At 37.8% G+C, this 13,297-nt stretch overlaps 1 protein-coding gene across 10 annotated transcripts in view; it reads left to right on the forward strand.

The window, feature by feature from the left end:
- The window catches only part of ikzf2 (IKAROS family zinc finger 2), a 158,154-nt gene that overhangs the window by 114,432 nt on the left and 30,425 nt on the right, over positions 1-13,297 (forward strand). For 8 of the 10 annotated variants that reach the window (XM_052025338.1, XM_052025305.1, XM_052025313.1 and 5 more), the window contains one exon: positions 39-302. In XM_052025338.1, coding sequence (XP_051881298.1) covers positions 39-302 — 264 coding nt within the window. The remainder of the gene's footprint in view (positions 1-38; positions 303-13,297) is intronic. The other 2 variants (XM_052025368.1, XM_052025359.1) reach the window with 1 other exon arrangement.

Consider the following 13,297-nt stretch of genomic DNA (forward strand, 5'->3'; position numbering starts at 1 on the left):
CCACATTTTTATTCTAAACATTTTTTTTGCCTTTGCAGCAAACTCCATCAAGATAGAGATGCACAGTGATGAAGATGATGGAAAAGTTCTTAAACAGGTGGACAAGGCTAGAAGCAAAGAGGAAATGAGCACCATGGAGGAATCTGTGGTGGAAAGCAACGGAATGACTGAAAGCAACCAAGGGCAGGAGTTACAAGCCGATGGAGGAATACGACTTCCGAATGGTAAACTGAAGTGTGACATCTGTGGGATGGTTTGCATTGGGCCCAATGTTCTAATGGTACATAAGCGGAGCCACACTGGTAAGCAGCTAAAAGAAAAGTTGATCGTACACTAGATAAGAAATGTGTACTTCGAAAGGAACCAAATTGTGGTCCACTTTTAGCTATAGATACATTTTTCCAACAGTTAAAATTAAAAATATCACCAGTGTGGTGCAATAAAGTAGAAATTGTGAGTAAATACATCTTTGTAACATTTTGAAGTTGCACAAACTTGTGTATGCTGACATAATTAAGATTATTATCTAGCATTTTCAACCACTCTATATTAAGCCTGCTGTAAAGCAGACTTAGCGTGGCTAGCCAAACTGAATTTTGCTGCCTTGGAAATTGCAACAGCGATAGTTATCAACAAAAGATGATGCAAAATCTAGAATCCCCAGATCACCAACTGTATTAATCCATTGTTTTGCTCACTTGCAAAATATGCCTTCCAATTGCTGGTTATTCATTAGCATTTTGACGAAAATTTTGGTATTAAGAAGTTCTGGATAAGTAGTGTTGGTAAATATTTGAAAATATACTGAAATCAGAGCCTACAAATTCCAGAGTAGATTTTCGTTAGTGTGAAATATTTATTCAGTTAGCTTTTAAATAGGTGTTATGAAATGAATTAGTGTTTTTAAATAGAACAATTGTAAATATTAGTGAGGTTGTTGCAGTCTGTAATTTATCCACTTGCTTTACATTCTTAAGCTTATCTTTTAACATAATTGGCCTGACACAAATTCTAACAATGTCCACATATTGTAAATGAATACATTTTTAAAAACTTATAGAAAACCTACTTGAGAGTACGCCTATAAAAAGAATGGGTGTCACTGATACTTGTGGTATCCATTGACCAAAGGGAGTGTTTATAATGATATAGTTGTCTATTGTACATTATCTACCCATGAACCCTGTGATTGGTAGTTTGGAAAGGAATTTCCAGTGAGGTCCCCTTAGCACATCAGCATGTCCTGACCTCCACACCTGTTTATTGTAGTGTGGAAGTCAAGGAATATGTGGAGATCAGATGCTAGTGCATCTGTTATCCTTCTCTCCTGCTGGATTCAGTTAGATGCCAAGAGATACACACATCCTGAGCTGAGGGTCCAACCCTTCAACTTTATGCCAGTGTAGGTAACATAGCCACTCATTTAAATAAGGTCTTGTCCTGAAAATGAAAGGTAAGTGCGGGATTTTTTATTTTCTTTATTTTAATTGATATGAATACTTAATTTATTATTTTGTTTATTAATTTTAAAATAACTTTTCGTTTTATAAAATTATTTACATTTACCAACTATTTTCAGATATCCCTGATCATGAAATGCTAGCTGTTAAAAGCCATCAGGATGTTCTGGGTTGGAGTCTCAATATCCACTTCCTGACTCTGGATCATCACTAGCAAGCCACTCTGTTTTGCAGGGTGGCTGAGGTTGTGAAGCCTAGAACTCAATTAGCCCTGTGAGGTTGTAAGAAGTTAGTGTGGCCACAGGATGCATATAGGGAGCAAGACAAATTATGGCCCAAGGGGATCCTACTCATTAGGATATCTTCTGTAGTATAACAACATATTCAGCACAGCTGCTGTATGTTAGAAGTGCTCAGGAAATACCCAACTATATATTGATTATTTCAATTTAATGATTAATTTAAGGACCATTGGTGCTCATGTTGCTGTGGGTGGGTATTGAGGGCACCTACATTTTACTAACTTACTGATATCTAATACTTTGGTTCTCAATGCCAGATAATAAATTAATGACATTAAATATTGAAGGGAAACAGAATTATCGGTACTAAAGAAGTATTGAAGAAATGTTTTTCAAATCCAAACATGCAATCTAAAATTGCCATAACCTTTGCTGAGGAAACACTTGAAATATTTCAAGAAAACTATGTTTGTAATATTTCTTTTTCCTTTGTCAGCCAGAAACAACAGCCATGATTTCTACCAGTGCTGTTGGTCTGTTAGTTGGGCAAACAGGCCAAAAGATCCTTTATGGTCTGACTTCCATGCATTAGGAGTTCTGAAAATCAGTGACAATTTAGAGTAGAATTTGAACCTTGCTTGCTTCGTTGATGGGCACTATTAAGTCTTAGAATTGATGAATTTATAGCACTAGTGGAGGTTGTTTTGCAGAGTAATGTCACTTTGTCAACTCAAGCTACCTAATCCTTATTCCTTGAGTTTTCTTTATGTTTATGTTCCTTATACTCATTTACAAATGTTAAGTTGCTTCTCTTTTATGTTATGTTACAGACAATGCCTCATTAGAGTCTGTGCTCCAATAACTTTCTAGTCTTCCCAAAAAAAGCTCTTTCATTTTATCTAGAGATAAATCCAGGCCAATGTCCTCTTAATACTAATTTACTAATATGCAGAAATGCCCTTTCAATGTTGACTAGCTTAAGATCTTTCATTATTTTGAAAATATTTGATAATTTATAAAAGTTAGTCCATTGGCAATGTATTAATTAGTTTACTAAATATTATCATGGTTTAAGAAATAGAGCATTCCCACTTAAATAAAGTAGAACACTTTATACACAAAAGGTAATATAAAACTTCCATTTAATCATATTTGATTCCCTATTAATTCCTTCTTGCTGGGAGGCACTGTTCAAAGTGCAGGCACTTCCCCAAAAAAGAGTTAGAACCAGACTGACAGTCACCCTGGTGCATTTCCATTGGTCAAAGAAAAATATATCAGGACGTGTCACATACAGCATGAAAGATTTTGAAATGTAAAGGAATTGCTATAAGAAGAAGGGATACAAACAGGAAAACAAAGAATTTATATAGAAAAATGACATTACGTTGGCACCGTATGATAAAGTTGGGCCCAATGCCTTTAGCATTTGTTTAATTCCATTTCAAATCACCAATTGAAATTAAGTCTGTTAGCCAGATATAGTATTTTACAAGACTAATGTATCGGTAACTAAGTCTGGGTAAATGTTTTTATCTGACATGAACAAATTTTGGTTCTTTTCTGACATGCCTTTTTTATTTGCACATTTTCCTTATCAGGAACTGTGTTTCTAATTTTTAAATTTCATAATGGAAATTTGTCAACAAAGATTCACTAGTTTAACAATAAAATAACATGGTGTTGGTTTCAATATAGATGATGATGCTAGGAATATTTTAGCAACACCATTTCGTGGAACTAAATCTTTTACAGAATAGTGAAAATCTCTTGCAAGCTCAGGAAAATTAGGTGAACATTATTCCGTTCTATATAGAAATTTGATAGCACCTGAATTTGGGATTCTGGGGCAAAATGCATGTGAATTTTGTGTTACTACTCTTATCTAGCCTACAATAGATTCATGCCTATTTGGGAGGTACAGGAGTATGAAAACTAGGCTTGATTCATTCCATTTAGGGCAGTCAGTATTTCTTAAACATGATCTACTCTGGCTAAATAATATGGGAAAATATTGTGAAATGTCTCTTGTGACCAGAAGAGATGCAACAAGATCACCCAGGTTCTCCTGTATAGCCTTTGGCGCTATAGTCCAGGCTGTCGACAGAAATGGAGTGGAATGGAATGTTGCTTCTATTTCGGCTATACCACCATTACCATAAGAAAAGGTCTCTGAGGTGGTCAGTGCATAGGGTTTATCTCCTAGGACATTGCTACATCCAAAGAAACACTTTCATGAGTTCATATTAATGTTCAAGAGAAGGATTTTACTTCTCTCAACAGTTCATATTTTTGCACCACTTTACAGCCTCATACTGTCTATTTTTTTCCCACTTCTCTTTGCTCTTGAATAATCTCTCCAATATCGCATATGGAGACCAAATGCAATAGCAGGAGAAATGCACAATGATCCTATTAACCCATTCACCTTCCCTGTTAAACTCCACTTGGCTAGCCTATGACAGAGACTGTGGATCCCACATGGGGCTCATTAGTTACCTTGGATTTCATGGCATTATAGTGGAAGAAAGTTGTCCTCCAACTTGAGGTGCTGCCTAGGAAGAGAAGAAACAACAGTGCCATTCTATAGTACCTTTCTCCTGCTGTATGCACATATGTATGCAAATATAAACTCATGTATTCAAAACCTTCTACTGGTATCTGTATTCCAACCCTCATTTGCCCACATTTCACACCTTCTACATTCAAACTATTCAACCATGCAAAGCAGAGAATCTAAAGACTTCATAATCATCAATATATTTCCTTTCTTCTTGGAGTTGCAAAACACATCTCAAGGGTTTGCCAAGTCTCTCTCTCTCCTCTCTCCTCTCTCTCTCCTCTCTCTCTCTCTCTCACAAAGTCAAAGTCGAGTTTATTGTCATATGCACAAGTACGTATACACAAGTACAATGAAAAATTTGCAGCAGCATCACAGGCACGTAGCATCACGTACACAGCATTCATAAGCAAACATATTATTCACAATTTTAATAAGAAAGAACGCAATTAGAACAAAAAAAATCAAAGTGATCAAAGTGGTTGCTATACTAAGGTAGTGATTAGGGTCATGCAGGTTGGTTCAAGAGCCATATGGTTGAAGGGAAGTAGCTATTCTTGAACCTGGTGGTGTGGGATTTAAAGCTTCTGTACCTCCTGCCCAGTGGTAGCTGTGAGAAGATGGCATGGCCTGGATGGTGGGGATCTTTGATGATAGATGTTGTCTTCTTGAGGCAATGCCACGTGTAGATACTACTGACAGTGGGGCGAGGGCGAGGGTGGAGTGGAATGTGCCCATGATGTATTGGGCTGAGTCAACTACTCTCTCCAGTGTCTTCCTGCACATTCAAATTCCCATACCAGTCAGGATACCTATAACAGTACATCTGTAGAAATTTGTTAGAGTATTCGGTGACATGCTGAACTTTCTCTCTCTCTCTCTCCCTCCCTCCCCCCCCCCCCTCTCTCTGGGGTGGACTCTATCTTCAGAAGGATTGCATGATTGTGCTGGAAAGATTTTTACTCTGATCTTGTATTATCTTAATATTGGCTCTAGTTAATGACCTTCCTACTGAGGATACAGGCCCTTCCCATTCATCCTACCTAGGTCCCTTATAATTTTAATTCTGGTGAAGTGAACTAGAATCTCAAGTCATTATGCACAATATACCTAACTGTATTCTACTAAAATGATCGAATTGAACAAGAGAAAAAGTAAAATAATCTTATTAGTCACAAAATTCATTCCCATTTCAAATAACTGAGTCCCACGCTTCAGAGAAGCCATTGAATCATTGCCCATGGGTTAAACTAGTCACCCCCACACAATAGTGCTAATTATTGCTTCAGTCTATTTTGCAAAAAGTGCCTGACATTCTGTGAGCTGACCACAAATCTACAATGCTGTACCTTTTTATTGTACAAACTGAATATGGAATAAATTTTGGTAGTGCATTGGTAGTGGCAAATATTTGACTCTTAATTTGCAGAATAAATAAATGTACACACAAATCTCAACATACAGTATATGCATTTACTTGCCATCATGGAGGCTAGACATTGCTGTTCAAAAAGGTTGAAGCAGAAATTAAATCGGAACAGAGTTGTGGCCTATTCTCCTACTTCTTGCATGTCTAAACATATTACCTAATTTTCTGTTAAAAAGAAAGAATGTAAAAAAAAAGTAAATATATTTTGATCCTGTCCGAACATTGACTCCCAACTGACCTGGTGGTTGTTACTAAATATCAAAATAAAATAACTCTAAAAATGGCTTTACTTGTTTAAAAAAAAAGGTGAGTCCCTCTAGGAAAAACAACGAACAATTAGGTTAACTCTGAATCCAAAGGGTCTTCAGATACAATTACTCTTAGTCCTTGCACAAACACTTTTAACAACGTTTAGTAAAATTAGCCCACAGACCTTCATGTTGCCTCAGTTTGGAATGCAAAACCCACAAATTATAATCCAAACTGTCATCTAATACTGGACATTAGAATTATTCCAGATATTTATTAACAGGAAGGATTCATTCACATTATGACTGTTGCATGTTGCACTACATGGATTTTTTTCGCAAGTGTGAAAGCTGGATAATAAAATTTTGCAAATGTTAGAATAGGATTATTTCATCCAAAAATGCTACCGATAGCAGTGTTGCATTGTTCTATTTATATTGTAGGTGGTTTCTTTTACTTTTAAAATTGAATTTTACTTCTAAGATGAATGAAATTGATAAATAAAAATCCAGTATGCTGATGTTATTTGCTGGAAGTTACCTCAAGTTCAAACAGTGACAGTTCATTAATATCAAGGGATTACGTATTGTAATTAAAATACCCACATAAACAAGTTCTGTGAAAAAGGTTTATGGTCCTCAAAGTGTTGTGACTAAAAGACACAGAGGTTAATAAAGTGGAGTTTCAAATCTTCTCAAATCTGGACTGCATCATGAGGGTATTTTTAGATAGCAAGCATGAGCCAGCCGGACACATCTGCTGAAGATGTCTCTGTCTTGAATTTCTCACCTCAGAGCCATTGAGCTTGTTGACATTCTGACACATAAGGGAGGGGAAAAATATCTGGACAACTTGCTGCAGATGGTTTGATATTTCATTCTGTGTTCAAATGAGTTCATATATTGTGGAAATTAGGGAATTTTTGAATGTGGTTCACTTAAAACCATTCTTTGGATCATTTTATTGTGAAAGCGATTTGTTGAATATTTCTACAAAGTAAATTTTGCTGCCTTCGGTCTGGCTGTAGACCTCAATCATACATCAGAGACCCAATAGGTTTTGTGTGACATTGTGTTCTGAGTAAGAGGGGATCCAAGTGAGATAGAGAACAAGGAAACATTGAAAATGATCACTTCTAACAAATATGACATTCTTGGTCTTTGTGCATTTAAGGTTAAACAGTTTCAGACAGATATCTAGGATGCTGAGCATGGAACCTTGAAGCTAGTGGCAATTCTAAAGTGACAAAGCAGATGGTATCCTTTGTAAGCAGAATAAAGACAACTGAAATAGTATAATTGCTGCCTGTTGCTGAGGGAGGAACATCTTGCATTGGCTCAAAAGGATATTTGAGGAGAGGTGAGAGGCTCCATTTGTTGCAACCCATGTTGAGATAAACAGCAGAGGAAATACCAGACAAAAGATTGTGCTTGGAGAGTACCTGGTCCTAGGAGCTCAGTTGAAGAACAGGTTATAATTCAGGATCACTACTTGAGCTGTGTAAAAATTGACAAAAGGATAAGCAGATTAGAGAGTTAAACATGAACACTTTGCTGCTGGACTTGGATGTGGAAGGCCAACAAAATAGACAGTCTGCATCTAATCCAACTAACCATAGGCTTGCAGGAACCACAGATCATAATTCTGGGCAACAAGGCTAGTCTAGTATGATTGGATCTAAAAACTTTATATTAGTGTTTCTTGTCTTTTTTTTCTTTCTCTCCTTGTCCAGGTTTTCTTTCCCTTGTTTTATTTGTCTACTTGTACTTAATTTTACTTTAGTTATTCATTCTTATCTGGTTTATTTCTGTGTCTTTCACATCCTTTGCACCTCATTGGCTAAATCAGGCTACATTGTTGAACTTATTGTTCACCGGTCTCAGACGTCTTATTCATTTGCTAAGCTGTTACCAACTCATGCTTCCGGCAACTTTATGCTCAACTATATATATTGTATATATATAATAAATAAAAATAATCACAAACAAATTTAACAATTGGTGCATGCCAGAAGGTGCTCCACCATTGTAAAATACGATCCATACAATTTAAAGCATGAAATAAATCTTTGCTGGCATTTATGCATAAACAAACTTAGTCCACTCTATCTTTTCCAACCTGATCAACGCAACACTTTCAACATTTCTAGCTTTCCCTCCATTGCATCCATTTTAGTTCACATTTGCTGTTCCATGTTGGGTAGTAAGTTCTTTTAACACGCTTTGAGTAAAGGAATTTCACTTGAATTCCTTATTGAAATGTGTTAGTGACTATCTTCTATTTAAAATTTGCAGTTTTGGAACTTTGCAAGTGGAAACATCTTCACTTTGATTACCCTATACACCTCTTTCTGTTAGATTAATTGAGTCTTTATAGAAAAGAGGCGCATCTTATTGGCTTCTTTTCTGATACTTATAAAGTCTTCAATTTTAGTATCTTCCTTGTAATTTTGTTTACTCACCACCTTTTGATAGACCTTTATCCTTTTTGTAAATTGGAGAGTGGAACTGTGCAAAGTGGTAAGTTCTAATGAATGCCCTGTAGATCTAACATAATCTCTCTGTTTCTCATTTCTGTTCCTCTGCAATGAACTCCAGATTTTATTTGCATTTTCGATGCCTTTGACACCCTGCATTACCTGTTTTATGAGCATGTGCCTCAACATCCTAGATTCTGCACATATTCAATCCTTATTTTTTGCTCATCAAAGCAGGCACTAAGTGAGGATAATGCTCTTCACAGAAGAACAGACACTCCTTTTGGAGCAAACAATTTAAATCTGCTGATGGACACTTATTTGATACAGAAAAACAATATTCGTGGGTTAACTGTTATCAAGGGATGGAAAGAAGAGTGCATTGCTGCTCAAGGCTAGGTCTGAGATCGGTGTGAGATATTCTAATATGCTAGGGCGTTTTCAGATCAATAAGGAGATGATGTTGGGTCTTTTGAAGAGCATTAAGGTTGATATATCCCTAGGGGCTGATGGAATCCATCCCAAGTTATTGAGAGAGACAAGAGGAAATTGCTGGGGCTTTGACGAAGATCTTTGTATCCTCACTAGTGACAAGTGAAGTCCCAGAGGAGTGGAGAGTAACCAATGTGTTCCTTTTTTTAAGAAGGGAAATAGGGATAATCCAGGAAATTATAGGCTCATGAGCCTCACATCAGTGGTAGGGAAGCTATTGGAGAGGATTCCAATAGATAGGATTTACTCACATTTGGAAGAACATGGGCTAATTAAGGACAGTCAACCTGGCTTGTGCAGGGCAGGTCATGTCTTATAAACTTGATTGAATCTTTTGAGGAGGTGACCAAGGTGATTGATGAGGGTAGGGCAGTGGATGTTGTCTACATGGATTTTAGTAAGGTGCACAGGATACATGGTGAATTGGTAGTTTGGATTCAGAAGATAGAGGGTAGTGGTGGGAGCATATTATTCTGACTGGAGGTCTGTGACCAGTCAGAATAACAGTCAGCATCACAAACAACAGAGATCCCACACTGATCACTCCGGTGTTCTACAGCAATCAGTGTGGGATCTCTGTTGTTTGTGATGCATATCAATGAGTTGGAGAAAATGTAGATGGGTGGTTAGTAAGTTCAGAGATGATACAAAAATTGGTGGGGGTTGCGGATGGTGAAGAAGGTTGTCTAAGGATACAGCAGGATATAGATCAGTTACAAGGATGGATGGAGAAATAGCACTTGGAACTTAATCCGGGCAAGTTTGTGGTGTTGCAGTTTGAGAGGTCAAATATAAGGGGAATGTATACAGTTAATGGCAGGACCCTTAACAGCATTGATGTACAGAGGGATCTTGGGTCCAAGTTCATATCTCCCTGAAAGTGGCAACACAGGTAGATAGAGTGGCAAAGAAGGCATATGGCATACCTGCCTTCATCACTATTGGCATAGAGTATAAGAGTTAGGAAGTCATGTTGCAGTTGTATAAAACTTTGGTTAGGCTGAACTTGGGAGTATTGCGTACAGTTCTAGTTGCCCTATTACAGGAAGGATGTGGAGGCTTTGGAATGGGTTCAGAAGAGGTTTACCAGGATGCTGCCTGGATTAGAGGGCAAGAGCTATCCCTATCCTTGGACAAACTTGAATTGTTTTCTCTGGAGTGTTGGAGGCTGAGGGGAGACCTTTCCGAAGTTTATAAAATTCTGAGAGGCATAGATATGGTAAGCAGCCAGAATCTTTTTCCCAGGGTAGAAATGTTGAATATTAGAGGGCACAGCTTTAAGGTGAGAGGGGGAAAGTTTATAGGGGATGTGCGGGGCAAGTTTTTTTTACACAGAGTAGTAGGTGTATGGAACACACTGCCAGTGGTGGTATTGGAAGCAGATATGATAGTGGCATTCAAGAGACTTTTGGATAGGTACATGAATATGCAGTGAATGGAGAGATATGGATCATATGCAGGCAGAAGGCATTAGTTTAATTTGGCATCATGCTCGGCACAGACACCGTGAGCCGAAGGGCCTCTTCCTGTGCTGTACTGTTCTACGTAAACAAAGGAAGATGAATCAATTTATAGTTCTGAGAATGGGGTCAACATTGGTTGTTCAAAGGATGATGTGGACTAATTTCCCTGGCAACATTTTGAAAGGAACATTCTACAAGGAACAGTATAATCTGATGTGGAAATCACCCAGGAAGTGCCTGATCAAATTTCTGGAGCAACAAAAAATGACCCGGAAATGGCTGTTATCAGATTGTAAATCATGTAATACTGAAAGAACCAGTGCTGCATGTCAAATTTCTGGCCCTGGCCCTCTTTTATTTCAGTTCTCCAAATATCTAATTTGACCTGTTGTAGTTAACTGGTATCATTTAACCATATGATGAGCGGCCATGGCCCTCACCAGTGCCTCTACTTCCTCAGGAGGCTAAAGAAATTTGGCATGTCCCCGTCAACCCTCAGCAATTTTTATCAATGCATCATAGAAAGCATCCTATTGGGATGCATCATAGCTTGGTATGGCAAGTGCTCTGCCCATGACCGCGAGAAACTGCAGAGAGTTGTGAACACAGCTCAGCACATCACGGAAATCAGCCTCCCTTCCACGGACTCTTGTGTATACTTCTCTCTGCCTCGGTAAAGCAGCCAGCATTATCAAAGACCCCATCCACCTGGACGTTCTCTCTTCTCCCCTCTCCCATTGGGCAGAAGATACAAAAGCCTGAAAACACATACCACTAGGCTCAAGGACAGCTTCTATCCACTGTTATAAGATTCTTGAACCGTCCCCTAGTATGATAAAATGGACTCTTGATCTCACAATCTACCTCGTTATAACCTTGCACCTTATTGTCTACCTGCAATGCACTTTCTCTGTAGCTGTTACACTTTATTCTGCATTCTGTTATTGTTTTACCTTGTAATACTGTGATGGATGTTCACCTTCCAGGCCTCAAAAAGGCTTATTGCTAACTTCAGCTTTTTAGCACAGCAGCATGACCTGTCCAAAGGTCAAGAAGTCGTTGCTCATTAAGCTAAAATCGTTTCTGCAAAATCAGCAGAAATTGTCCAAGGCTCAAGATGTTTGTTGTTTGCTAAATTAAACTTCTAACTAATATTCCCTGCTCAGTCTCTTAACATAAACAAGAGAACAATGGGATCCACCTTTACTTAATTAAACACTCCAGTTTGGCCTGAAAATGTGGTTGAAAAAACATCACAATGCCAATGATGTCAACTATGCGAAAAAACAGTATAAATGTTCGAAAGCAGTCAGGGTAGAGGAAATGACAGAGAGAAGGGGGTTACAGAATGAAGACCTAGAATTCATTCCTCAGCCTTTGGTTTTTGCGATGGACAACTTATTTATCTGCAACTTGCTGCTATGACGTTTTAGCTTGTAAGAATTGTACTTGTGTTTGGAAATCCTTTGTAAGTTACAAGTTGTTGTTAGGAATTAGTTATTAGAATTAAACGTCTCACTTAAAACAAAATAAGCTGTGTTTAAACAGCTTTGTTAGCTGGAAGTATCTTCTCCTTGGTTGGGAGGAGGGACCCACCACTGGAAATAGTGATTATTGACAGACCTTTTGGTAGAGACTAAAGTAGTGAAGTAAGCTAGTCCTTGAAGTGCAGGTTGATACAGTATAATCTGCCTATAGTGAGGATACTTATGCCAGATAGAACTTGAAGTCTTGACTTAAGTTTAGAGCTCTCAGATAGTACACTCAATATCATCACACTACCTCGATGTACTGTGTAATGAATTGATCTGTATGAACGGTATGCTAGATAAGTTTTTCACTGTACCTTGGTACATGTAACAATAATAAACCAAATTCCAAATTTCAATGATTTGATAATTAAGTTGCTAGGGGCATGTCAGAATTCAGCATTTTTGTTCATGGACAGCATTTTGGTTATAAACTGTTAAGTCAGGTCCATTTGATAATCAAGTGCTGACAAAAAACACACTTGATTTTCAAGATAATCTTGTGCTTTTTTATTTATACATGTTTTATTTTAAATTTTAAACATTATAAACGTCGATAGTTATTTCAACCTTGAAGCCTCTGGCCAAATGACTGATTACAGTAATGACTGGATTAACACAGATTGTCACTCTGGTGGCTTGATAAAGCTGCAAATTGCAGTTGGTTGGAATCATAAATTACTTTCTACATAAACATTTGAAATGCCACTTGAGAGCATGGTGAAAAGCAACACAATATGAAGAACTGTGTTTCTGTTTTCTATTACTTAAGTACATATAAGCCTAGAAATTGGATTTTACCTTTTTTTGATGTGCGCATTTAGCCCTGATAGCTATAGAATCACAAAGTTAGTAAATCTCCAGTTTGAAATGATGTTAGGGTGGCTTGCTCTGAGAAACCAGGGCTAAGACCTGTGTCACACCTGACAAGACCTCTCCTGGTTTTACACATCTCTTGACACTTTATGTTCAGCCCCGACAGCCACATTTCGCAGTGCAGCCACAAGTGGAAGCTTGTGCTGTGGCTGTCATGGAAGAGAATGACCCTGCAGTGCAAAGGGAGACAGCTCCTACAAAGAAACCACTCAAAGAAATGTGTAAACTCTAGTCATAAAGATGCATTACTGGAAGAAAACACTGTCTCATCAGGAGACCGACCAGGCCTACCATTAAGATTGGACTGGCACAACGTAGCTACAATTGTCTCCCACAGAAGTGACAATTTGAACACAATGAATCAATCAATACTCATATCTTATTTTTGAGTTCTTAAGCCATTATCAGTAAATGCAGAAATGTTGAAGCAAGCCCCTAGATTAATTGGAGAAAGAATTCATGTATTTGTGAGTTATATTTCATCCAGGTGGACTGGCACAACAGGATGTGATGAGATTTTA

Source organism: Pristis pectinata, chromosome 1 (assembly GCF_009764475.1).
Source record: "Pristis pectinata isolate sPriPec2 chromosome 1, sPriPec2.1.pri, whole genome shotgun sequence".
Classification (NCBI taxonomy): Eukaryota; Metazoa; Chordata; class Chondrichthyes; order Rhinopristiformes; family Pristidae; genus Pristis; species Pristis pectinata.